General features: G+C 45.6%; 3 protein-coding genes across 3 annotated transcripts; 1 reads left to right on the top strand and 2 right to left on the bottom strand.

Annotated features, from left to right (window-relative positions):
• Window positions 1–2,032: 2,032 nt before the first annotated feature.
• On the bottom strand, window positions 2,033–6,436 carry LOC144111012 (alpha-crystallin A chain-like). Its single transcript, XM_077644098.1, has one exon. The coding sequence runs from the start codon at window positions 2,801–2,803 to the stop codon at window positions 2,264–2,266; it is 540 nt and encodes a 179-aa protein (XP_077500224.1). The 5' UTR covers window positions 2,804–6,436; the 3' UTR covers window positions 2,033–2,263.
• LOC144111013 (alpha-crystallin B chain-like) lies at window positions 2,033–7,481 on the bottom strand. The gene is made up of 2 exons (XM_077644099.1): window positions 7,358–7,481; window positions 2,033–6,586 (listed from the first exon to the last, which is right to left on the bottom strand). The coding sequence occupies exon 2, from the start codon at window positions 6,449–6,451 to the stop codon at window positions 5,927–5,929; it is 525 nt and encodes a 174-aa protein (XP_077500225.1). The 5' UTR covers window positions 6,452–6,586; window positions 7,358–7,481; the 3' UTR covers window positions 2,033–5,926.
• A 3,845-nt stretch (window positions 7,482–11,326) lies between these two features.
• On the top strand, window positions 11,327–12,135 carry LOC144111011 (alpha-crystallin A chain-like). The gene has a single exon (XM_077644097.1). The coding sequence runs from the start codon at window positions 11,416–11,418 to the stop codon at window positions 11,947–11,949; it is 534 nt and encodes a 177-aa protein (XP_077500223.1). The 5' UTR covers window positions 11,327–11,415; the 3' UTR covers window positions 11,950–12,135.
• The last annotated feature ends 15,721 nt before the right edge of the window (window positions 12,136–27,856 follow it).

The following is a 27,856-nucleotide window of genomic DNA, read 5'->3' as shown; positions in this document are numbered from 1 at the left end:
ATCGGGACGAGAGCCTTGTGACACTTTACGTAAGCATTGTGGCGCGAGCAGCGTGTAAAAATAACGACTTTTTGTTATCGTCTATATGCGCATTAGGCTTTGCAAGCTGCATATCCGCTTTCGGTGAAGTCCGGAACTCCCCCCACCCCTTCTCCAGCACAAAAAACAACAATTAACTACACATATGTACAAAGCTGCCGGCACATCCACCCTGGTCTTCAAATCCACTCCCTCCGCCGAAGGCCAATCGAATCCAGACCGGAAGACATATCCCAGACACTTCTCTCCGGTCACAAGTCGATCTGTCTACCCAGTCATGCAACAGCTACTGCGGCTATTTGTGATCAGCGGCAGGGGTCCCGGATTAAGTTTTCGATTACATGAGGCTCTTAACGTGCGCTGACATAGCACATACAAATGGGAGTTTTTGCATTTCGCCTCCATCTAAAGGTGGTCACCGTGGTCGGGATTCGGACCCGTGGCCTTAGGCGTTGACAGATAAGGGCCAGAGCCACTCAGTCATCACGACGGCGGCTGTCATGTGGGATGTTATCATTCCGCTAATCATTTCGGAAAGCAGCTAGGGCTGGTCACTCGTGTGAAAGAGGCTGAATTTTTTTCAGCCACACTTAATTGTTAAATTATAAAAGAGACTTCTGCATAACTGCCATGATCGGTGCGGTACTTTCACGAGCAATGCAATATAATGTGTAATTCTGCGTCGCTACAGCTGCTGTAAGCAGCATAATTTACTTTGTTCTGATACAGGTTTTGAGTTAAGGAGCAGCAGAGTTCTGAAACGGATTCTGAGAAATTTCAGATCTCAGAACTTTAAGTAGTATCTCCCCTGAAAAACAAACAAGACCGAAAAATATGGTACCTTAATAAAGATTCCGCTGTGTTCGATCAGTGAATTTCGAGTCATATTTCTTTTTATTTCTAGCTTAATTCAATAATTGCTACCGAAGTCAAAGTAGCGCTTTAGCGTTGAGACCGAAGTATTGAAGCGTTCATTCCAGGCTGGACATGAATGGCCGCAAACTAGCCTTTCTCTGTGCATACCTTTGTGCACAGCCGCTGGAACGTGGACAAATATTTTCCCCCATTGAATATTAATTGCGGTGTTTTTTTTCATCTACAACACCCCCTGCACTGTCACATTAACAGCCGTGAATGTTCTGCATTCTACGCTGCGAGCCGAGCTGGCGAAGCAAGCAGGCGGCAACCGGAGGGTAACAACAGCGCATGCGCAGTTGCCGCGACTAAGTATCTGCTAACGCGTCTGTGGATTACGACGAAGATAAGCAGCGTCACCCGATTAAGGTTTCAGGATTGCAGCTTTGAAACGTATACTGTAATGCAAGTGCGTGTGTGTGTGTTTGAGGGGGGGGGGGGGGGTTATTACTTACCTAGGTCATCGGGTTTGCAGTGCAGAAAGAAATTTCGCCAATGCCTAGATGGCTGGCGTGCTTCAACGAGAGCCATATTTATGGCCCCTTTTTGTAATTTTTCTTCATAGGGTGGGGAGCCGAACTGCACATATCGTATCTGCTGAGAATCCCTTCCACACGATTCATACTCCTGCATTACAGAGATAGCAGTGTCACACCGGTGCACAATTAAACCGACAAGGGGGGCGGTACTCAACCGTACTTTAAAAAGGTGAAGCTCAGGTGACAGCCGATATTTTGGGAGAAATTAAGCAGACGACGCAACTCTGGGCGCGTCGATATCAACATACACGCCGTAATGACAGTATTTCTGCTAGCATAACAGTAGGAAACTGCCTATTCATATCTGGTGCAGTCATCTTCCCACTTTCAACAGAGTGGACGCCACTCGTCCAAGCTGCCAGCGAAACTGCTGCTTTTCTGCAAGCGGAAAGGGGCCCGCATAAGCGCGGATGTTATGGGGGCGTTCCTGTCGTGTACGCCGGCTGTACTTGCAGGTCATTCACCCAAGCCATGGGCAAGAGCAGCCATAAATCCGCCCATAAGGACAGACTTGGCAGACGCAGGAAACAAGGCACAGGTTTTCGAAAAGAATTATGTTTTTTTTAATCAACAAACAGCACTCCGCACTCGCATGTTTCAAGACTCACACAAAGCAGACATGCGCAACTTTAAATTAGTTTCACGAACGAACATCTTTTCACACAAGAGCAGTTCCCCGTGTACATCACAGCGAAAAAGACAAATTTTCTGAAAAATGTCCTCAAAGCTGGAATGTCCGGTATGGCCGGGTACACACCGAGAGATGCGGCTTACTTTTTCTTGTCGGCATCGCCGCTTGCACGTTCGTGCTTGATTTCAATGGGGATGGGTTTGGCCTCCTCTTTCTTGGGCGCGTTCTTGCGCGGTGCCTCCAGAGCAAGAAGTCCGTTGGGCTTGAGGTGGCATTTCACGGACTCGGGATCCACATCCTCGGGCAGCACGTACCGGCGGGTGAACTCGCGTTTCACGTAGCAGCCGCGGTCGTCAGACTTCTCTTCGTGCTTGCCGTGGATGAGGACGCAGTTGTCCTGCGTCTTGACGGTGATCTCCTCCGGGGTGAAGTGCCGGGTGTCCACCTGGATGGCGAATTTGTCCGGGGTGCAGGCGACCGAGGTGCCCTGCTGGGCTGGGCAGACGCGGCCCGAAGACGACTGCTGGTGGTGGCGAGGATGGTAGAACCGCTGGTGATAGAACGGCGAGTCGGACAGCTCACCGTCCAGGAAAGAGCCGCCGAAGTCGTCCTCGAAGAAGCGCCTGGCCAGGTCCGAAGGGCACCGGGAGCCGCGGTTGACCAGTGGAAAAAGAGCCATGACGTCCAAGCAAACTTTTTTTGCACGCTCACAAACTTGTCAACGCCGAGAGCGATACAAATCTGACCCGGTGCTCCGAGCAGACGGCGCTTTTATAGGGTGTCGTCTGCTTCGAGAGCGCGAAACGCGAGAGCAGCCGACAGCGTAATTGGTTCACTTATGTCACATGGCACATCCGCACACTAGCGCCGCCGGCTCAAACCGGCGGGAACGGCTGAAACCTTCGCGATTGTTCTGGTACGTTCGCTTTTTTTTTGCCTTTTTTTAATTTTGTTGCGTTTGGCAGCGCCATCTCTTGACAAAAACCATAAGCTCGCTTCTGCTCCGCTATCGTACATGACCTTGCGCCGGAGCGTCGCTTTTTGTGGTTTGTTCGCGCTCGTTCGATTGGCGACGCCGTCTGCTACACGGGAAGTGCAAAACAAGCCAACGAAGCCATCTTGGCTTCTCTGGGTGTATTGTGTTGCGTTATGCATGGCGTTTCAGGCGCGCGAAAAAAAAAAAAGAAGGTTAGTGCATACCAGCAGCCAATATGCCTAAAAAAGCCAGCCTTCTTCATCTATTTCCGGCTGCTTTCGTATAGTTTTGAATACAGGCAAGCTATTGGTTTCTGCATATTTCGTCAGATTAGGCCCGAGCTTCTGACTATAGGATTTCTTTTTCGTCGATAAGCCAATGAATGGGCTCTACTAGGGTCTAAGAGACGCCAAACTTAATTCGGTACCTGCAGGTAAGCATGCAGTTTGTATTACACTTGTAAACTCCGACATCCTTTTTAATGGCACTTAGTGCGAGCAAGGAAAACACGTCTGCACAAGACCACAATACGGGCAGGCGAACATTTATTCCATAGCCACAACAACAGTCCAGACTGAAGCCTGGATTCCTTTCATGGAGACAACAATGCATTCGCACTAGTTCGCCACCAGCGAACTTTTTTTCGTGGCTTGGTGCACTGCGGAATGTCGAGCGCTGGACCACAAACTACACACATTACTGGCCCGCAGTGCACGAAAACAGTGGTTTCTTTGTATCTGGCAGTATTACGAGAAGATCAGCTTGTAACGGCTGCTTGGCAGATAAGGACTAGCAGAACAAGGGAGAGAACTTGCTCCGTGACGTGTCACCTAATTCTGGTCTCGCTTCTTTACGTTAGTTCGATATTAGCCGCGGTGTCACACGTGACACTTCGGCATTTCACCGCATCGTTTCTCTAAAGATCCACAGCTAGGAAGTGAACTCCCGATTAGATTTAGCTGTTACAGTACTGCACTAAAATACTGCTAAAACCTATACCAGTTCGATGTCTATAGCTGCATCTGAGATTCACGCCGAAACCAAAGCACAGCTCCTGATAATTAGCTCAGTGTGTCATTTATGTTTTGTCTGGGGACTTGGTGCCTGTTTAGGACTGCATTGGAATCAGGACAGCATGAGCATCGTAAACAATTAAATGCGTTCCCAAATGTCAGGAACAAGTATGTTGAGGCTTTCTCAAACTTCTCAAAGACTTTTTACAAGAATCCGCAAAAAGGAAACCCGTGCAATTGACAGTACAAAATCATCCTGACGTCAGAAGCAATGTCTGGACTTTTCAAATCAAGAGTATTAGATATGGCCGTTTCGGTCGCACAATATCAAAAGGTCAATCTCTTCCAGCAAAGGCGCTGTCATGAACGCACAGCTTTGAGTTGCACTTGTGGTATGCGTTTTTTTGTACATTTAAGTCAGTTACAACCTCTTTGGAACGTCTGCAGCATGGAAATGCCTCGATAAAGCATGTAACCTGCATTAAGTTTTCATGTTCGGTAAACACATGTGAGCAATTTGTTTCGTGTACATTGAGCCGCGGTTATATTCACGCCTGCTCTGTAGCTGAGGTTATCGGAGCTCAGATTGTAGGTTAGCGACGAACTAGTCGCGTTCAACCAATACCTGCTCTCGAGCTAGAAATGTTAGCTCACAAATCGGTAGCGCACAGAAGCTAGACGCCCAATATTAATATTACGGAGGGCTGAGCGTTCGTATTAAGTAATAATTGGGTCACAGTCTCACAATGCTTTGTATTAGCTACCAGTCTATTCTTACTTGGCATGGCTATACTCGTGTTTAAACCGTGGCATTGTAGCAAAGAATGGCATGCGTAATACAGACATTCATAATACGGAGACGTCAGCTAAGCCAGTCATACTCAAGACGTGTGTTTGTTGTTAACCGACTAATAGAAACTTTTTTTTTTACCTATAGAGATTTCCAGTTATCACAGGTGTCTTCTGGCAGTTTTGGCTTGAAATGTCCGCATATATGTGCTAGTTGCGTTGACTGGCACGCGCTGCAGCACATCCCCTGAATCCAATTTTCAAACTCCACGCCGTGGCCTTCGAGTCCCAACTAGCGACCTCTAGCGGCAATACTTTCATAGGCGCGAATATTTGAATTCAATGTCCATAAAAAAAGCATACTAGACGGGACGCTCGTAATGGCTCAAATCCGGCTAAATATTTTGAACGCTGCGTCCACAGGGCTGGCTGGAAGATCTCAGTAAAGCACTGATCGCTGATAGACGTGATAGACTGCGCGAACTCGTGATTGACAGAAGCGTTAGCATCTGGTCGTCCTGACATGTCTGAGCGACGTGGTGTGTGTACATTAAACAATCCGGTTACATTGGTTCTGGCTTGGCGCATAATTACACAACGCTAGATCAAAATCTTCGCCGTTTCTAGTACGTGTTGGCATTGTCACGGAACTGCTCCAAAGCGTGATAACAGGATGCCTGATTGCACCTCAGCTATGAGCAGCTTTACGAATATGTCGAGCAAGTTTGTGAATTTCCGTGGAGTCCTTGACTTTAGGCACGTCCAGATTTGTAGAGTGCGTTTTGTGTCCAGAGAACAGTAGCTGCTTTAGTTTACCCGGTACTAGTATGTATCCCTGAATAAGAAACAACATACAGGATTAGCACGAACCACTGTAGGACCGTAAACAGGGCTTGCGAATACTTAAATCGGGCGTGGCTACCGAAGCCTTATGTGATGACGTTGCCTCTTTAAGTCACGGAGCGAGTTCCAGCATCTCCAGGAAAGGTGATACAACCACAGCCACGGTATCTAAACCGAGACCTTATTTCCCGCCCTCCTTCTTTCCCTCGTGTTTTATGTCGATCGGGATCATCTTGGGTTCTTCCTTCTTGGTGTTCTTGCGCGGGGCTTCCAGGGCCAGAAGACCCCCCTGGGTCAGGTGACACTTGACGGTATGAGGGTCCACGTCTTCTGGGAGAACGTAGCGGCGGGTGAACTCCCGCTTGACGTAGCAGCCGCGGTCGTCCGACTTCTCTTCGTGCTTGCCGTGGATGATGACGCAGTTGTCCTGAGTCTTGACGGTGATCTCCTCCGGAGTGAAGTGCCTAGTGTCAACCTGGATGGCGAACTTGTCCGGGGTGCAGGCGACCGAGGTGCCCTGCTGGGCTGGGCAGACGCTGGACGACGGTTCCTGGTGTCGAGGCTGGAGGTAGAACCGTTGGTGGTAGAACGGCGGATCGAACAGCTCACCGTCGAGGAAGGAACCGCCGAAATCGTCGTCGAACAGCCGCCTCGCCAGATCGGAGCCGCCCAAGAGGTTGCGGTTCAGCAGCGGAAACAGCGCCATGCTTGTTTACGGTCTTCGTCTGCTCGCGATGACCACAAAGCAGGAGGCGGGAAGTCGTCTGCAGCTGTTGCTTTAGATGCGCAGCAGTGCTTCCAGTCGTCTGCTCCCGCGCAGAAGGGAGGCGAGTGCTTGGTCCTACGATACAAGAAAAAAAAGTAAGCACGCGAGAAAGCGACAGCTGTGGTAAGAATCGAGACAGGACGGCAGTAAAGGTCGTCAAAAAACAAGCTCCTACTAGATGGTTGTCATCAATCCAAGAAAATAAATTACCTGGAGGACGGTTTGATAATATTTACATTATTCAGACTAATGCAACACGCATTTAGACTATAATGCAAAGAACTCTTTCCTTTTGAAAACTCCTGCGCCCATAAAGCGAAGATAGAGTTACTGTGAAGTGCTTGAATCGGAGTTAAGGTTTGGTTTCGTTTATGGGGGCTTAATGTCCCAAAGCGATTCAGGCTACGAGGGACGCCGTAGTGGAGGACTCCGGAAATTTCGACCACCTGGGATTCTATAACGTTCACTGACACCGCACAGTACATGGGCCTCTTGAATTTCGCCTGGATCGAAATTCGGCCGCCGCTCCCGGGATCGAACCCGCGTCTTTCGGGTCAGCAGCCGAGCGCCATAACCACTGAGCCTCTGCAGCGGCATAAATAGGTGTTAAGAGAGCACTTCAGTGTAAATGTGGCGAAAGGTTTATCGTTAAAGAGCTACCTAACGCACCTAATGTCACGTTTCTTTGGCTGCTAGCGCATCGGCTGTGAATTTGGCGGAAAATCGAACCGGTCTGTAAATAGTCCCTCCTTTAACTTATTCAGTGTTAAAACTATGAGAGGCCATTACTGCAGGTATATTAAAAAGAACCGGTATAGCACGCTGACAAGTGGTAATTCATCTTGCCTTTGAGGAGGACTCTCGAGTTGCTACCAAGAGATGCAGAATCCGTCGGTCGTCTGCTCGATGGGCTGGCGTCGTCTGCTGCGGGGGACTCAGCAGCGTCTGCTCCGCTAGCCTGCGATCGAAGCCGACCTGGAGGCAGAAGGCGAAGGTTGGTCACTGATTGGTTGAGAGTGGTCACGTGGTGCACACCGTCGCATTGCGGCAAGGTCACTCGCTCGGAGCGATGACCACATGGTACGCAGCAAGGCCGTCAAAATAAACAGGGCGCTGTGGGCGACGAAAACATACTCACGTTACCGGCGGCCGGCGGGAATGTTTTCCATGCCGGCAAATATCGAAACGCCTAGCGATGGCAATTGTTTGTGGCAGCAATTCAACGGATGAGCTGTATATGTCTGTTTGCACGGAAAATGGTTATAAAGTTTTAAATAGTGACACCGCAAATTAACTTGGCTCGCTTTTGGGTCCCAAGCTTGAGGTCGCACAAAGGCTTACCCAAAACACGTGGGTGCACCAACTACTGGATATATGCTATGGTTAGCAAGCACTGCAGGGAGAGAGGGGATTAAATCGTGATGTTAATACAATCAAAGAAAGAAGATCAACTGTCGTTGCAAAGCGTTTATCACGAGCCATGAATTGACAGGTATTAACAGGGACACTGATGTAGTCGCACATGTAAGTGCAAACTGCACCTGGTAGTTTATGGGTGCCCTGACTGGATTTAAAGGCCGAAAATTCTTAGTTTTATGGTTTCTATTTTCCGTAAACTTTCGCATATTGTAGTACATGGCCATAAAAACCAAGGTGACGTTGGCATATCGTATACCACACCTCATTTCTTTATTCTTGTTTTTTAAACATCTTTGAAAATTCATGTGATACTGTACAGACAGTGCGGTGACTGAGCTAATGCGTAACTGCCTATCGTATGACTATGCATGCTAGCGGGTACAGCAAAACTGCTGTTACCATTTATTCGTTTTGCATTGTTGCTCTCATCATGGTGCATAATAGGCAGTGAAACATACTATAAAGCGTTGGTTCAATGTTTACGGGGATCCCCCAGGCGGACTACATTTGTTTTAAGGGGGCAATTACTATTGGCATCTATTGAAGCCCAGCCACAGGGCTACTAAGGAAATCTATACAGTTTCCACCGAAACTTCGTAGTTTAAGAAAACAAGAATCTTTTTTTTTTACCTCTTCTTTGTAGCCGTATGGCTACGCCGATTGCCCCCTTAAAACTATAAGGCAATAAGACATGCCATACTAGCTTGTAGTTCTTTGCTTATGTTGGAGGCACCTCCGCATGAGGGTGGGTACAGCTGCACTTGCCGTGGTGGCTTATAGGCTAAGGCATTTGACTGCTTAGTCCAAGGATGTGAGGGCTGCATCCTGGCCACAGTTGTCGTATTAGGATGTAGGCGAAACGCAAAAGACACCCGTGTGTTGAGTAATGACAGTGCTACAGGTTAAAGAGCCCCAGGGGGCTTAAATTAATCCGGAGCCCTGCACTGCAATGCCGTTCACATATCCCATGTGCAGCTCTAGGACATTACACTCCACATACCATACCAAAAGTACAGCTATGCAACACTGCAGGTGCCATGCTCAACTCTTATGTGCTACGCTCGCATGAAGAGAGAAGGTGTTATGTACTTGAAGAGAACAATGCCAACTGGATGCCACGATTGCGTGTGCTGCGAGGGTGAACGAGAGGTGCAGAGCCGTAGTTTGTATTTTTTAGTGTATTTATTTTCTTTGTTCCTTCTGTTGCTGTTTCTTTGTTGAATCTGCGCTTGGCCGGGAACTTTTCAGTAGAACTCTGCACGGACTGACTGCAAGTACAAAGGAGTTGATGGTTAGTCAATTTTTACATGGCAAGGCAACAGCATGGGCTCCGATATGATAAAATATTGAAAACCTTTATCCTCTTTCACTCAACAATGAACTGATATTATCCCCATTTCGGGAATTTTACTGCACTAAATCTTTAATTCATGGTATCAATGCCTAACAATTCACTCATAAGCCATTTGTCACAATGCAAAATCATATTGCGTACATTCATGCAGTGGTAGTATTGTGGTATATTATCCACGTTTCTACTTCGATCAGTGGAAGCATGAGCCACTTCGGTCACTTCCACTTCTATCAGAACTTCGATCAATGGTCTCTTCAACATCACACAACATCACACGAACACAAAACCGCCATCTACAAGATAAGTGAGGAACCTTAATTACATCACGACTTGTCTATCTATTAGCTGTTAACATTTTCATCAGACTCTGTGGCTATGTTTCTCACAATATTTAGTGAGCCATTCTCCTTTTATTGTATATCTCATCTACATCCACTCATATTAATGCCTGCCATTGACAGTAACCAGCTCAAACAAAGGCGGAACTGTATCTTGCGCTATCAAAAAACATTTCCAGTGTAACACCTATTTATTTAAAATAGGCTATGCCTGAACTTTCTAGCGGATTGCTCGTTTCACAAACCTATACGTGTACAGGCTGGTATGACAGCACTGTTGCCCATTAATATTATGAAAAAGAATATTGCCCCTGTATGCGTGTGGACTGGTGTAAGCAGAAAGAAGTACTAGGAGCTAGTAAGCTTGTTCATGCCACAGCTCAGAGTTACAGTATGATTTAGACAAACACGATCAACCCATTTTATTAACAGTTAATGTAAACGATGACTGCGTAGTCAAACACTCCAGTGACATATACACTACTCCGGGAGCCAGCTACATTGAGCCCATATCATGCGTAGGGTTGCCTTTCGTTGTTTACATTTTTTCTTTGAGGCTTAGGCTCAGTTTATTACATACTGAGATCTTAGCTTTGACAGAAAATTACTAAATGGCCGCAAATGAGCAAGAAATACCATTGTCTGGAGCTGAAGCTTTAATTAGCACTCCAACCCAATGTAAGCTGTAGAATGCGGTGCAATCAGCTCGACCTACAACAGTACACGTAGTTTCAGCCCTGAATTAATAGAGCGTATCCAGTATGAAAATTAATAGAGCGTATCTAGTATGAAAATCAAACAGTGAGTGAATGACAGAGCATGGGGAGCAGACCAAGGGGTGCGAAAACATTGCTTTATTTTCAGAAGCGGCACCGTGCGCGCATCCGTCTCACATAACTGTCATATCAGAAACCGCACCACATTCGGTAGCGTGTTCTTACAGCTGATGATAATTTTTGCTGACTTGGCGTCGTAGTAGAACAATAGTGAAGCCTGCCATTTGAACAACTGTACGAAATATTTTCGCGGAAAGTCATAGATGCATGATTTAGTTTTTCTGAGACACAAAGATGGAAACAACCAATAAACAAAACTGCAGTGCGGACCAAAATGATGTCCCCACCGAATGTACTCTGACGCACGCAGTTCGTTTCAGACTGGAATTCGTTGTCGGCCGTTTAAATAACTGTTTAGGCAATCAACGACGACATAGTTCATCAGGCGGGTTTATTAAAGGAGCCTATTTTATTTTTATCACCAAGGAGCAGTAGGAATTGTAAAAGGGCGTATCGGTTTTAGAGTATCGCAACAATCCTGTCCTGATGTGCCCCTCAAAGACGCCTATTTCAAAAATGCCGCCACTTAAACTGCGAAAAATGCGCAAAAAACAACCGCGGAGCTACTCTCGCGGAATGTGAAGACCTTACGTGAAGCTGTCATCAGTGCTGCGTGCAGGTTCGCACCGGTGTACGCAAGTCTGCCGCAGCAGGAAGTTGGCAACACGGCGCGGCGAACATACCAGAAAAATCGAGAACAAACAAACGCTCCTCCCCCGTTGTTTGCGCCGGCGTTGCCAAGATGGCGCCAGCGGCGCGCAGCACGTGACGTAGCCTGACCAATTGCACCGCCCGTTCGCTCACGGCCGGTCGTTGCTCCGCGCTTCTCGCGCATTCTCGAACGCGCTTCTCGAAGCAGACGACACGGTTTAAAAGCGGCGTCGGCTCCACACGCCGGCTCAGATTTGCATTGCTCTCTGCGTTGACGTGCTAGTGCAGAAAAGTTTGCGAAGAGTGATGGCTCTGTTCCCACTGCTGAACCGCGGCTCCTTGGGCCCCGCTGACTTGATGAGGCGTTTCCTGGAGGACGACTTCGGTGGCTCGTTCTTGGACGGAGAGCTGTTCGACCCGCCGTACTACCACCAGCGGTTCTACATCCAGCCCCGTCACCAGCAGTCGTCCGGTGCCGTCTGCCCAGCCCAGCAGGGCACCTCTGTCGCCTGCACCCCGGACAAGTTCGCCATCCAGGTTGACACTAGGCACTTCACTCCGGAGGAGATCACCGTCAAGACTCAGGACAACTGTGTCGTCATCCACGGCAAGCATGAAGAAAAGTCTGACGACCGCGGTTGCTACATCAAGCGTGAGTTCACTCGCCGCTATGTGCTGCCCGAGGACGTCGAACCAGAGTCCGTCAAGTGTCACCTGAACCCTAACGGACTGTTGGCCCTCGAGGCACCGCGCAAGAACGCTCCAAAGAGGGAGGCGAACAAGCCAGTCCCGATCGAAGTCAAGCACCAAGGTGCAAGCGGTGATGTCCAGAAGAAGTGAGCTAGAAGCTGCGAATTTTTGACGTGTGATGAACCATTGCCTCGGGGCAGAATTTGCGCCCCTCCTGATGTTGTGCCTTGTGAAGCTGTAAGCTAGTCCAGAGGACTTTTTTTTTTTGTGGAGGTCAGCTTACTGAGTGTGCTTTAGTAGTTGAATAAAACCTGCATTTTCACTTTTACAGCAAAACCCTGGCTTCTGCGTTGTTTGTGTCCTGACCTTTTCCGGGCTTACTGCCTGCAGACTACTCAGTCTAGCAAAATAACTGGTATGAGCGACGGAAGCTCGTATCTGGGGGTACATGAAATAGCATGGGCACCGGAGCAGCATTTCTTAACCGGAATGTCTTCTCATTTGCAGGTGGTTTAGTATTGCCTGCTTAGTTCGTTTAACTCATGGTAATGTGGCGAAGGTTGTGGCCTATATACGTGATCAGAATTATTTTTACAGGGAAAAAAAAGTTTATTACGGTGAAGAAATGAAATCGTAAATTCTAGTGGCTGCCTTCGCATGAACTGACAACAGCAAGGTTCTGCCCGAAGCATGCTCAATTTGTGCAGCAGTGACCACTCGATGCGAGCTGAATCTCATCACTCGCCTCGGCTGTGTGATGAAAACACTTGCATTACTGAATCCGCAGTGCCAGAGACATTCCAGCGCTACTGAAGGATTCTGGCATTACTTTAATCGGAGCCCTTTTAATTCTGGGCTCTCCTTGGCATTTCGCTTGGCCGCTCAACGCGACCTTGGGAAGTGCGCAATATGATATCGCGCGTCGGTTTGGGCTAGTAGATCCCGTTTTCAAATTTCGCTAGAGCAGTAATTCATGCTTGAAGGCGGTATTTCGCCATCAAGTGCGAATTTATGAGGCCCGCACACTTTGAATTTGTTTTCATTCAGTTATTATTTTGGCTTGTGCATCTGCGCTTGAATTTTCCGGCTATCATTTTTTTTTTCGCCCCTCACAACAGCTAGATTTCTCGTTAGGTGCCCAGATGAATTTGAGGTTTTTGGAGTGGTCTCGACATGCTGCAAAAAAAAAAGGTATTTATTACCTCACACACTCAGTTCTTGCACGCTGAAATTGTGTGCTCCGCTAGAGAAAAACACATTACCGTTTTGTTTTTATTTCTTCCTACCTCGGTATCTCTGCCGCGATTATAATTGCTGCAATGATTCAACAGCATGTAATGAAATTGCTACGGTCCCCACTGGACAAAACTTGTTTTCTTTGTCCACTATCTGCAGTCTCGCACTCTTTGTTTGGCATGCAGGTACAGAGTCCCTACAGTTGGGAGGCGTTGTCTACCGCTCGTCGCTTACATATCTGGCCGCGTTCAGTATCTATAATTATATAAACCTTTATAACAATATATTCAGGCAAGTGTTTAGCAGAAGCACCGGACAAGGTACGCCTCGAATCTTGAAGGCCTTCCTGCTTTGGAGGGGCCGCCGTCTGCTCGATGGTCCGTCGAGCAGACGACCCAACGTTGCAGACGACCAACCGAGCGAACCGCCTACTCAAGCGTGGCCTCCCAGCACCCTCCGTCGCGCGTGGAACGTCTGCGACGGGAAGCCAGGCGCGCAGACGGTTGGCCTGCTGCCTTTCCTCTAGTGTTATTTTTGTAGCACTTTGTGCTTTTTGCGAGCATTCCGCCGTTGCGCTCTCTCTATCTCTCTCTTTCCCTCTTCCGTTTCATTCTTTTCATTGGCGTGCAGTGTTATACAACTCGTCCGGGAGAGGGGAGTACACGTCAACCTTATCAACTCTCTCTTTCTCTCGTCTGGAGTGCGTTCCTCTCTCTTGCATCTGCGCTCCGGTTTGGAATCTTGGTTTTCTTTTCGTCTGGCGCCCTCCAGGTCGCGTCCATTGTGGTTGCCATCTCTCGTATCGACGCTGCTTGTGCAATGCGAACAGCGTAGCCAGGTGCCGTCTAGAAATAGGGGACCGCATTTAGATACGAACCTCATGGATCACAACTCAATAGCTGATCATTGCTAAATACTCTAGATTCAACGCAGTCTTATGATTAACCGGCGTCTGTGCAAACAGCGTATTTGAATAAGAATGCGGGCACATTGCTTTTTAAATTCCCATTCGAATAGGGATGCCGTAGCTAAATATTGGATCGAATGCAAATTGGAATAGTGATAGAATAGAATACGAATCGAATAGTGTTACGAACATTCGTTAACGAATATAAAACGAGTATAAAACGAATAATCGTGCAAGTTATTATGTGGCGTAGTGTGGGGAACAACTACAGAATATAAAACGAGTATAAAACGAATAATAGTGCAAGTTATCATGTGGCCTAGAGTGGGGAACAACTACAGCGCAAAACTACAACAAATTACCGGTGTTGCAAAAAAAAAAAGATTTTAAGAATATTTGAACACTACCAAGGAAAACTGTGCGACCATCCAACAGACAAGCCTTTATTAAACATGCGATGCTTACTGTCACCCAAATATACTACTACAATAGTTATTAAAACATTTTTTATTGATACTGCGATCATTTACAACACCTTAGCAGGGTGTGCATACAATATACAAGTAAACACAGGCTGGAAACAATAAATACGCTCTTAAGGTGTTAAAATAAAATTATAGATCAATTATACAAAGGAAAAAATGAAGAAACAGGAATGCAAAACACACGATACAAATGCAACAACATATATGCGGTGAAAAAAAAAATGTAAGGAAACTAAAGATGGGTTTAAAACATTTTTAGAGACGTTTGTGATACTGCATCGTTATTGAGATTATTCCAGTCTGTAATAGTTCTGAAGAAATAGGAATACTTATAGGAGTTAATAGTTGCGTTTAATGGTGTGGCTGTAAAATCGTACCGTTGCCTTGTGTTATGTCCAGATGAGTACGATATAATGTTGGAGGTGTTAATATTGTATTCGCCTTTGATTAGTTGAAAAAAGAATTTCAAACGACAGATACGGTCTCTACGAGAGACTGGAAGCAAGCCACTTTGATTAAGTAGATCACTGATGTATGTACGACCATACGAGTTGTAAATAATCCGAGCTGCTTTCTTCTGAACTCGCTTTAATTTAGCAGTGTTAGATTTAGTGAAGGGATCCCAGATTACGACGGCATATTCTAGCACTGGGCGAATGATGGTGTTGTAAGCGAGCAAACGTACACTGGGGGGCGAGAGCTTCAAAGCACGTCAGAGGAAAAAGATATATATATATATATATATATATATATATATATATATATATATATATATATATATATATATATATATATATATATATATATATATATATATATATATATATATAACGGAAAGGCAGAGAGGTCAACTAGGCTATGCCCGGTATGCTACCCTACACGTGGGAAAGGGAACGGAGGGAGAGATAGAAAGGGGAGAGAACAGAGGGAGATGATCACTTTTCCACATGTCCGTTGGCCGTTACTTGAAGGGTACACAGGCCACACACTGATAGCTCACAACCTTGCACTCAGTCATGAGTCCCCCAAGAACTTGAAAAGTGCCTTCAAAGCTGTCCTCCGCGATGAAGGCTTACTCCAAGGACCCAGAATCTTGGCTTCAGTAAGGGGCCGAGGATCTAAACGACGGAGTGTTGCAGCCAGGAGTTCACGCTCACGCTGAAACCGAGGGCAGTTACAAGGAAGTTGTTTTATTGATTCGTCTCACCCACAGATCTCACGCGGAGGAGAGTCTGTCATTGCTATTAAGTGGGAGTAGGCATTTGTGAACGCCACTCCCAGCCACAGGCGACACAACAGCGTAGCATCGCAGCGGGAGAGGCCGGACGGAGGACTGAGTCGGAGTAAGGGGTCTAGGCGGTGCAGACGGCATGCGGAGTTTCCAGGAGAAGACCGTGACGCTAAAATCTCATTTCGACCAAGCACTCGCAGGAAAAAGAGCTTGCAAATGGCTTTAGCGGTGAAGTTATCTACGTGTTCTGTCCAGGAGAGGTTACAGGAAATACGGAGTCCCACGTATTTGTAGCTTTTTACTTCAGAAAGGCAATTATTATTAGCGTTATAGTTAAATCGGAGAGGCTTCCTTTTCTGTGTTACGCGCATGAACACTGTTTTATCGTAGTTAACACACATTTGCCATCGGTCACACCAAGATAATACCTTCGCGAAATCCTCATTTAACCTGACGACCTGATTTAAAATCCTCATTTAAATATGCATGTAAGTTGAAATCCACGCGAGCAGTGTGTCATGTTTTATTACATTACATAGTTTATAAATAAGTTTATTATGAGAAACTTTGTCGAATGCTTTTTTTTAAATCCATAAATATAGCGTAAGCCTGCTTTCCTTCGTTCATTGCCTCTGCAAAATCATGTATGGTTTCAACTAGCTGAGTGTTAGTGGAATATCCTCGTCTAAAACCATGTTGTGCATTAGTTAGGAGGTTATTTCGCTCAAGAAGATCAGCTATATGTTTATGAATAATATGTTCTAAAATTTTGCACGCTGTTGAGGTTAATGATACCGGACGCTAATTTAGAATAGATGTACTATCTTCAGTTTTATGAATTGGCTTGATTCTGACCGTTTTCCAGTGATCCGGTAATGAGCCGTCACTTAATGACCTGCTGAACAAAATGCGTAAATATTTTGAACACCACTCTGAATAAAGCTTCAGGAAAGCGTTAGGAATATCATCTGGCCCAGAAGATTTTTTTTACATAAATCTTCAATAATAAGTTGAGAATACCAGCTTCGGAAATCACATCAGGAATTGAAGGTACATTTGCGGTATAGTTAGGAAGGGAGCCGTGATTCTGCGTAAATACCGACTTGAAATAACCGTTAAAAGCCGCGCGCACCAAAGCATCATCACCATAGGTAGGCAACCTCATGAGGGTTCGACCTCAACCTCAAAATGACCTCAACTTCACCTCGTGAGGTGAGGTTGAGGTGAGGTCGGCGATGGCTCGAAATTTTGTGAGTGAGGTCAGCAAATCAGACCTCAACCTCACGCGTGAATTTGAGGTTGAGTGAGGTCGTCATTCAGTGAGTTCGAAATTTTGAGGTCGAGACCTTTTGAAGTTGCCACGTCTTACTCCGACGAGTGCCGCTTCCGAAGCGGAGTTGCAGCGCACACCGCAGTGTGCATGCAATGACACTTGGTGTTCGGTTTCCCCTGTTCGGACAACTGGATGCCACAGTTCCCTCTTAGCTTCCGGTGCTGCGCCGTAATGTCCGTTCAGTCCGAGCCTACAGGAAGACGCACCCCTCTGGTCTTCCCGGAAGGGGTGTCACTGTCACAGCACGCCCTCTCCCTCCCCCTAGCCCCGCACGCGTAACACCCGGTTGGCTCAAACTCCCGGGAGAGCGCAAAGCACGTAACTCACGTTGACCCGGGTTAGCCTTGTTTGATGCCGCAAACGAATAAGTTCGTTCCAACAAGCACGCAATAAATTCGTCGCAGCGCGGAATTGGCCCCAAGCAAGTCTGCTTCGTGTTCATGCTCGTTGCCAGCGCTGACGTCAGGGCTCTTGCCTTGCAGTCGAATAAAGGGGATCCTGCTGTACATTACAAGCGGACTTAACAGAAACTAGAGCTGTCGGCACAGGCGAGAGAATGTGATTCAGGCGGTTCCTAACAAGGAGACCTGCTGATTTTACTAAAAAATCTCGAAGCCAGAAAAACCTGTATAACACTGTCGAAGCTTGTGATCGGTGACTTCCCTTTCGAATCTAACACTACTCCTGTAAATTCCCGTTCCGTAATGCAAGCAGATGCGAACATAATTTCACTTTTTCATCCTTCCGAATAACCTCTCTTTGGTCTCCGGTTCCTCGTTCCTTCTCGGAAATTCACTTATTATGCCAAAACACCACAACACGAGGCCAACGCGCCAGCGTAGCGGTGTTACAGCGGCGAAAAAATGCAAAACAATAATGAACGGCGGCTGCGTTTATATGGAGGAAAAACGCTAAGGCGCCCGTGTGCTGTGCGATGTCAGTGCACGTTAAAGATCCCCAGGTGGTCGAAATTATTCCGGAGCCCTCCACTACGGCACCCCCTTCTTCCCTTCTTTCACTCCCTCCCTTGTCCCTTCCCTTACGGCGCGGTTCAGGTGTCCAACGATATATGAGACAGATACTGCGCCATTTCCTTTCCCCAAAAACCAATTATTAATAATGAACGTACGGTGGTGTGGTACCTGATTCCTTTTCCTTTTTTTTAATGAAGATGAGTGAATAATAATAATAATTGGTTTTTTGGGGAAAGGAAATGGCGCAGTATCTGTCTCATATATCGTTGGACACCTGAACCGCGCCGTAAGGGAAGGGATAAGAGAGGGAGTGAAAGAAGAAAGGAAGAATTATGTACCGTAGTGGAGGGCTCCGGAATAATTTCGACCACCTGGGGATCTTTAACGTGCACTGATCGCACAGCACACGGGCGCCTTAGCGTTTTTCCTCCATAAATACGCAGCCGCCGCGGTCGGGTTCGAACCCGGGAACTCCGGATCAGTAGTCGAGCGCCCTAACCACTGAGCCACCTCGGCGGGTAAGATGAGTGAATATAACTGATTACGTGCTGGCGCTGTGCTGCTGAGTCGCTGTCTCAAACCTTCTAATATGACGTTTAATGGGGCACACTGTTGTTCGCTTCTGTTTTTAGTGTGCGATTTTTGTTTGCATGTTTCTAATCATTCTGTTTTTTTTTTCTTTTCTCGTATGGTATCAGAAGGTTCGCGGCCTGCTTTGCAGACGACGAGGCCCTATACACGTTATCTTTCCTTTAACTATTTTGCAGAGACCCATCGTTCACCTTAAACGGCTCAGCAGAATGCTCGCGCGGTGCTCGCGGGTAAAGAAACGTCGAGGATGCTGGCATACCATTGTTTAGTTCAGTTTTGAAGGAAAACAAGTGATTGACTTAAAGCAGCTTGTCTCAGATTGGTTGACGAAATGGTACCCAGAATTCTGCTGAGGCGTATGAGTACTTAAGCGTTTTTTTTTTCCCCCGGAGGGGGAAAACTCAGATCGCCACAAGGTGAATGCGACACGAAATTGGTTCATTAATTATATGGTCAAAATTGCATTTTGGCCATACACTACTAATAATGACGTCGAACGAAGTAGCGCCAGATCTCAGTACATGAGAGGAGCGAGACCTCCGTATGAGTCTACGAAGGATGTGTTTTTTTGAAACAGTCGTCGAAGAAAACTACGGAGGTCTTTATTCGAACTTCGCACAAATTATTCGAAAAATATTCCACTACCTAAGAACATGTTCGATTCGTTGCGAATAAATTTTGAACATGCGCTACTTGATTCAGTGGAGTGGAGAGCTGGCTGAGTTGATACGTACTTAAAAAATAAAACCTTGCAGCGTCTGCGTCGTTTGTGGTAGTTTTATTCTTCCAGCTGTTTTATTCGTTCGACTAAATTCGAATACGAGGATATTCGACTCGGTATTCGGAAATTTCGGTCACGAATCCCTAATTAAAATGAATTGGTCGAAAAAAGGTGCGAAGAACGCTGTGGCTTTGAACCCTTGTAAAGGGTTTATTTATACGGAACCCAGGCAGACGACGAGGGGGCGATTTTATTTGCGAGATGAATTTCTCGAACGTTTTCATTGATGGAATTTGGGGCCAATATAATTTTCCCACAGAAAATTGCCGCCTCAGGGCAAACGGTCTACGAATCATCTCGAATATCGAGAATGTAGCCTAGCTTTTCCAAGGCCAGTAAAAAAGCTACTTTACACGATTGGTACCGCCTGAAAACACTTCGGCCGACTGCTTATCAAGACGATCTAGAACTTCCTAGTTGACACTTTATTCCTATCACCATGCACTATTTTAAATCTTAGCTAATTAGCCTTTACTGATTAATTAAGACACCAGAATACAAAATGGTGTTGACTAGGCCATATGAGATACTCAGTAGCACTCGCATGGTTTCCCTCGCCCAGTACACTCCATATTTTTAAAAATGGAGGTTACTTTTAGACGGGACACCCCGTATAGTTTATCGTCTGATGAGAGGACGAGCTATGTATATGCTTCATCGTCGCCGCATAGGTTGAACGTCATAAATTAGTTTGGGCAGATGAAAAATAAATAAAAACAATGTTGCCCAGCCTGCGCCGCCTAAAGTCTATTGAATGACAGCTGTGGAAATGCAAGAATGGGTGAACTTCTTTGCAGCTCCTCGAAAGTTTTCATACCTTTCGCGCTGTAAAGAGCGCGTACATAGGACGTATGTCTTCATAGACTCTTCGTTTTTAATGTAACGTACGCTCTGTTGTTGTTGTTTTTATTAGCGTGCGAGCAACACCGTTGCGATTTATCTTCCGTCTCTGCTGACCATACATACCCTTCACCACGTGTCTCCTCATCACGGAATATTTTGAAAATAAATCTGGAAGATCCATAACGAACCACGAAATAACACGTGGAAAAGCTAAAAAAAATTTTGCAATCACACCCGCGCTGGCTTCGGGCTGTATGACCCTGAGTGTAAATTGTTTCTCTGATATTTTTTACAAACGCTTAGGATATTATAAATTAGATTTCAAAACACAACTGTAATATCTTTTGCCGCGTTTCCAACATTTGGCTGCGCTCTGGGAAATGTTCAACTCGAAGAAAAGCGTGACATTTCCGGAGCACAAAGAAAAAGTATACATGCTACCTCCTCGCTTCGGTGTGTGCTTGTGAGTGTTGATTGCAATGTTAGCAGTGATATCAAGTGCCATTAAGGGCTTTACCTCCTGTTGAAATGCGCACTAATCTACTTTATTATTACTTTTTGCCCAACCCCGCAACACTTTTGAGTACAGTTTCTTTCCGCGTGTAATCGAATGCTGGAATTCTTTACCTGGTTGTACGCGCTCTCTTCCCTTAAAACTGTTTTTAGAGGCTATTGATTAGTATTGCCTTTTCTTGCATATGTTTTTTTTTCTCTACTCACATTGTCTCTGCTGTTCGCCATTGTTGTGCTGCTTGTTTCTTTGCGTTGTTTTGTTTACACCCACCCCTGCAATAGCCCAATAAGGCTGCAGTATGTACAAATAAGTAAATAAAACGTGCTCGCGCAGGCTCCCGCCTTTCTGAGAGCTCGTGAAGATGGAAATGATAAGACTTTGACTACATCCCGTTAGATAGGAGCACACGTCCTAAAAATGCGTGCCTACATTACTGACTGTGGAAAGAAGACTCATTGTAGAAGTGTTGGAAATAACAGTAGCCACGGCACACAGGCGAAGTGAAAATAAATAGAAACACACTTCCACAGAAAACTTTTCTAGCGTTGTCCGCAGAAAAATATCCCCGACAATCACAAAGCTTCTCCGCGCGCGGGCGATAAACGACCGCAGGATATGTACGGCTGTGTATATACATAGGTGCGCTGATATCACTGAAGCTCTGCAGCTATACGGGTACGAAGCCAAAAGCGATAACTGGCTCTTCGCATAGCGGTGGAGGCATGACAAACAAGAGGTTGGAACGTGGGGCAGTGACCGCGTCCGTTCCTTCTGAAGGGCGTTTTCAAGGACTCTGTTACGAACCTTATCAAATGTATTTAAGAAAAAAAAAACCTTGGAATACAATAGAAAGTGGGGATGTCACCACTATGCACAACAAAGCATACTCTTGGAAAAATTCGCAAATAATTGTCACAGCATGCAGTAGGCAAAATGTTTCAAAGCACATATCGCATACTCACGAATGCCAGTAGATAAATCAAAGGCTGTCGACAGATTAAACAGTGATCGTTTCAATGCGTCCCAGCAGTTTGGGCGCGTCGTCGTTGTATGTCGTCACTGGAAACTTCTACGTTATTCTTCTGGCCTGTTACCCTGTTATATTGCTGTCCAGTAGGTGGACAGCGGAGGGCACGGCTGAATAGGCACAGTGTGGCAGTGTGATCGAAGTGGGCGTTGTAGAACGGTGTGAATTAAAATTTTTAGGGTAGAATATGATAATAATAATTGGTTTTTGGGGAAATGAAATGGCGCAGTATCTGTCTCATATATCCTTGGACACCTGAACCGCGCCGTAAGGGAAGGGATAAAGGAGGGAGTGAAAGAAGAAAGACGTGCCGTAGTGGAGGGCTCTGGAATGATTTCGACCACCTGGGGATCTTTAACGTGCACTGACATCGCACAGCACACGGGCGCCTTAGAATATGCCAAATTCCTGTTCGACCCGCAGCTGGTCCAGCAATTTAACCAGACTTGAAAGGAAGGGGGCACTAATCGATAAGTTTTCGATAGAATAAGAGCACGGCCAGAGAAATTCTACTCGTTACTCAATGCGCTCTGTTACGTAAAGTAACGTTTCAAGAAATGCTGCGGATTCATCGAGCTTTGGTTTCTCGTAAAACACATAAGCTGATTTATTCGTTACTGTAGAGGTGTTTATTTAGTAGCTGAATAAAGAGGCTTTAACCGCTGCGAAATTTGGAGTTGAAGAGCGCACGTTTTCTCAGCCGTTTGATTTAGAATTATGACGTTGGTGATGACGTCGAGTATTGTAAGTTCGCTTTCTTTTTTTAAAGCTTGGCTTATCTGTCCGTATTTATAGCCTTTGTATTCGTCGTTTAACCTGGGAGTTTATTTTCTTGATTGCAGTGAGCCGCCAGGTAAGGTGAGTTCACCCTAACCCATGAGCATATTTCCAGAGGGGAGCACTCTTTAGAATGTACCCTATTATGACGTCATGCGAGTAGCCTTTGGCCATGAGCACCTTGAATAGGGCCTGTATGAGGCGGACGCATACCGGAGATACGTGATCCAAACGTCCAGCTCCGTTACTGGACGTTCCCGGGACAAACACGAGACGTCACTTTCCAGGCGTCAGACAGTCCTATACGTCTCTTGTCAAACGGAAGTCCATTTCACACACCTAGTGGGACGTTCCATATGGATGTTTTTAGGACTTACATTGCCACTTATACATAAAAAATGAAAAGCAAACGTTTAAAAAAATCTGTCATTATGCAGGGAAAGGATGGGGAAGGTATACATAGATCTCGGAGTTCTGTATTTTTTTCGAAGTCCGGGTTTTGTTTTATTTGTTTTGAGGCAAGCCAGGATGACGCTGGACCCCCTTCTGAAATTAGAGGCGGGAGGCGCGGCAAGCAAAACAGCGCTTAAACGAGGCAAGTGAAAAAAAAAAAAAGATGAAACCTCCAGCAGCGCTGTTTTGCTTTTGATATGAACTCGCTATGTCAACATCAAGCCATGCTTCATTTAGCCCCGTCGGCCTCCAGCCAAGGTGCACACGTGAGGGCCGAGGCCCGTATTGGCACCCCGGTTCAATGATATGCTACTTTCACAACATATGCCGTGCTATTTGTAAGCTTTCGTTGTTTTATTGTGCCGTAATATATTTTTGCTTCTGGCCGTTTTGCAATCTAATATTGTCGTTCTATTTTGATTTTTTTGTCATCAATCGGCAGCTGTCAAATACTTTGAATTTGATGTTGCTTTCGCACAGGATGGCATGATTTATTCAGTTGTTCCGTGACACCTTTTGCTTGCTTCTTGGCTTGCATATGCGCTGTAAACCAGGATCAAAGCATCAGAAAAGTAGTAATTCTAACCACAACAGGAAGAGAGCTGAGTGGGTTAAGAACTGTTAGCGACTTTGCGAAATAGCCCTGGTAGCACAGAAACGTTACGGTAATGTTACATTTTTGTTATAAACAAATGTTATTTCAAATGTGCTTAATGTTTTTTTCTAATGTTATTGTAATATTACATATAGAGGTTACAATAACCTTCCCCGAACATTAATAAGACATGTCAACAACATACATGTAACATTCTCGAAAATGATGAAGCAGCCCTGCACAAGCATGCGGGCCCGCCGGTTGTGCTGGCACACAACTAACAACGCTTTGCAAGACCCATGGCAATGAAGGCGACACTTCAGTTCCACTATACAGCATAACATACAACTCGTAGTCACTCACCTCCAAACGGATATCATGGAGTCAAGCTTATATACCCATTATTGAGGGATGTCCCATGAGTGATAGTGCGAATGGGTAGTAACCAAAGTTTTCTGACAAAATAATGGGGCTGTGCACGCAATCTCTGGTGAGTACTATCTAAGAGATGTGGTTCCAAAGTACTGCTAGTTGAAAAACATCTTTACTGTAAAAACAGTGGACGAGGTTCTGGAAATCAGTGCTCGAAATATATTTGTAATGTAGTTTATAGTTATGTCTCTAACATTACAATAACGTTTCGAGGACTATATTAAACAATGTTTCTTTAGAGCGTTAAAAAAGCGTTTTATATATAACACACAATGTTGTATGTTCATATTTAACGTTGTAACATTACAATGAAACAAGTAACATTACTGCAGCTTACATAACATTTTTATAACACTATTCTAATGTTCGGTGCTACCTAGGCGTATTGTCATTCTACTGAGTTTTTTTTTTCCCCAATCAATCGGCAGCTGTGAAATTCCTATAATCTGTTGTTTTCTATATTCTAGTTGATATCAAGAAGAGGGAGTGGACATCGACGGAGGTTGCAATGCTACAGAACAGATAACCGGCGGGTCGTTGATGCAACGCAGTTTCTTCCAAAAGAAGGCGAACGTCACAGGGGGCGACGGAGAACCAGGTGTTCAGATGAGAAAAAGAAGTTTGCGGGGGCTGCAGCTGCCTCAGCAGAAGGTCGATTGGAAATCAACTGGCGCTAGAGGTCTTTGTCTGGTGGGCGTATTCTACTTTGATAATGACAGAGAACCACAACTTTGAACTTCTCTCGGCTATAGCTCTCTTCTTTCCTGTGTGCAATCACCAGCAGACAATGCCGCAGACTCCGTCATACAACCGCGGCCGATAACACCTCGACGAGCAAGGAGAAGCCCTGCATACGCAAAAAAAAAAAAAAAAAACAAGCAAAGCGCGCCGCTGTTTATATCTTTAGTTACGCCGCCGCCAGAGAGTAGTTCCTGCCGGGAAGCCACAGATTGGCGGGCGGGAGCACTGTCCTCCTGCAGCAGCGCGAAATAGACGCCTGCTCGACCTCCACCCCCCACCCAGCGCGCGCTGGGAGGCTTGTTTACCGAAGCCCCGCTCCGTTGCGTTTGCTCGCTACAGATGCAGCGGACCGCCGCCCCAAGGACACAACTTCCAGCCTAGCTAAAAAAGGCGCAGAGGCATCCGTGTGCGCTGGCTTTTTTTTATTTGCAGGAAGCAGACGACCGTAATAACGTTGCAGACCACGACAACGTTAGGCGAAGGAAGGTTGCAGACGACAGCCGTTTGTTGTTGTTGTGTTTGTGGTTGCGCTCTTTTGGCTTGGAGAATGAGCTCACGCGGTTGATAAGCACTGTTTTTATTCTCCCCTTTGTTTTGCGCAGCTGTGAGTGGCTGTTATGTAGAACAGTGTGCACTATAAGCACTTAATTTGCACATTTTTGTTATGTCCTGTCATTTTTTCACTCTTCTTACAACGAGTACTCGCATACATAAGGAAAGCATAGTTATTATTGTTTCCTTTTTCTCTCCCTCTCTCTTTGTGCCGCAAGCAGACGACGGCAGCATTAAGCTTAGGAAGGTTGCGGACGACAGCCGTTTGTTGTTGTTGTGGTTGCTGCTCCGCTCTTTTGGCTTGGAGAATGCGCTCACGTGGTTGTTTATCTAGGTTCTTACTCTTCTTTTTTTTTTTTGCGAATCTGTGAGTGGCTGGTATGAAGAAAAGTGGGCGCTATAAATTCGCTTAATTTGCATATTTTTGTTCTGTCCTCTCATTTGACACTTCTTGTAACGAATGCATGCATACATAAGGAAAACCCGGCTATTGTTATTTCCTTTCTCTCTCTATCTTCCCCTTTATTTCTTTGTGCAGTGCACAGACGACGGCAGCGTTTGGCCTTGGACAGTCGCAGACGACACGGTTTTTTTTTTTACTCGAAGAATGTCAGCATGTGCAAATTCTTTGCGCGTTTATGAGATGCCGTAGTGAAACACAATGCACGGCCTGAATGTTTCACTCGTTCCCTTCCCTCACTTGAGAGCATATACAGGAAAACATTTGTGCTGGTTATTCGTTTATTATGACACGAAGCGGACCACGACAAAGTTGAAACCGCATGGAGGTTGCAGACTGCAGTCGTTTCTATCTCGGAGAATGAACTTACGCAACCTTCCTCTTCATTCCCATTCTCACCCTTCTTTTTATGTATGTCTAGGCAAAAACTTACGCTGGTTATTTATTTATTTTCTTTTTGCAGGAAGCAGACGACCACAAGGCCAGCACGGTTGCAGACGACAGTCGTTTTTGTGTCGGAAAATTACCTTCCCTTTTCAGTTTCTTAGTCCCCCTTGCAGTGAAACACTGTATGCACCGCAAATGTATATGTTTAGTCCTTATCCCTTGCTTCATTCTTTTACGTATATTTAGGAAAACGTGTATGTTTTTCCTATCCCTTTATTTTCGAACCAAGCAGACGAGGACCGCTAGCGTTACGCGCAGAAAGGTTGCAGACGATAATCGTTTTTATTATGCCCAACTGGTTATGGTCATCCCAGGATGTTTTATTTTTTTTTTCTTTCCGTCTGCCATCTATCCTTGGTAGCAAGACTGCTGGACACTATCGCCACGCGTAGTATTTTTTTCATGGAGCTTTCCAACCGCGCAGTGTCGTATACAGTTACTTCTTTCAAACCACGATTGAAGTAGAAATTTCTCGAGACTTCCTCTAAAATTGGCGGGCGCGGTAGGAGAGAGGAAAGTTTCGCGCATTTATTTTTTGCCGCTGAGGCCGCGCAGTAATTTAGAGGAGTGTAACGAAAATAGAAAAGGCAGAGGGCGAAAATAAATAAACCGACTGACGCGACGCCAACTTTGTAGCTATGCTGCGCAGAACATTCCAGAACATTGCTTGCGCATGCCATGAAATGCGCCACGCGGGAATATTTCTGGCATTTTCGGTATATTTTATGTACATGACTTATAAACATGGAGCACACACTATTTATCCTACAGGGACTAAAATGTTTATTAAATGTATTTGTTTATTTTACTGACGGCTACCAATATTTTTTGTTTTTGTACACCTGATCGCATAACCTGCGTGCGGGAGCAACTTTCATGCGCACGCTGTGTTTTTTTTTCTTTAATAATCAAAGCCTAAAGAACAAGGTTGGTCAAAAGTTCCCAGGCCACATGGTCTGCTTTTCATCGGTATATCCTGGCAATTATGATACCCATAAAGCTATCAAAGCTTTTAGAGGTTATAGCGACGCTTCTTCTACTCTCTACAGATATTTTGAGCTTCGGGGGTGTCATAAAACTGCCTGACTATACTGCTCAAAAGCAGACCTTGTGGCCTAGAAACTTTTGATCAATCCTGTACTTATTTATGCCTTGTGTATGACATGCCTGCATGATAATTATGCTATAAGACAAGAAAAAAATTGCTGATATGTGTACCATTGCTACAAAGGACACTCTTATACATGCACATCAGCACGTACGATAAAGTACAGGGTGTTTCAGCGAACACTTCAAAATTTTCTAAGAACAGGCAGTTAGAAATGAAAAATCTTTGTAGGTACAAACTATCAGCCGCGGCGCAAAGTAAGTTGCTACGAAAATAATCCCAATTAAGTTGCTATTAATAGCATTGACAAAAATTCAGTAATGAACATCTAAAATTTTACATACTCTGACTAGTTCTAATGAGGAGTTCGAAATAATGGATAAGGCGATGCCATAGCAGTTTTTTAAGCGAGGAAAAAAGCAGTTCTTTAAAGCTGTGCAACGCAAGGAAAGCGGCGCCTTTTCCTGCATAAAACCAAAACTGAACTCGTCAAGCGCTCAGGAAGCTACCTGTGCAAGCGCCAAGCGCAACGTCTGCTCGTGACGTATCGCAGTGACCACGGCGCCAAAT

The sequence above is a fragment of the Amblyomma americanum genome, chromosome 11, assembly GCF_052857255.1.
Source record: "Amblyomma americanum isolate KBUSLIRL-KWMA chromosome 11, ASM5285725v1, whole genome shotgun sequence".
NCBI classification, from domain to species: domain Eukaryota; kingdom Metazoa; phylum Arthropoda; class Arachnida; order Ixodida; family Ixodidae; genus Amblyomma; species Amblyomma americanum.
Note: the sequence above shows the minus strand (reverse complement) of the source record. Positions and strands in the feature narration are given on the sequence as shown.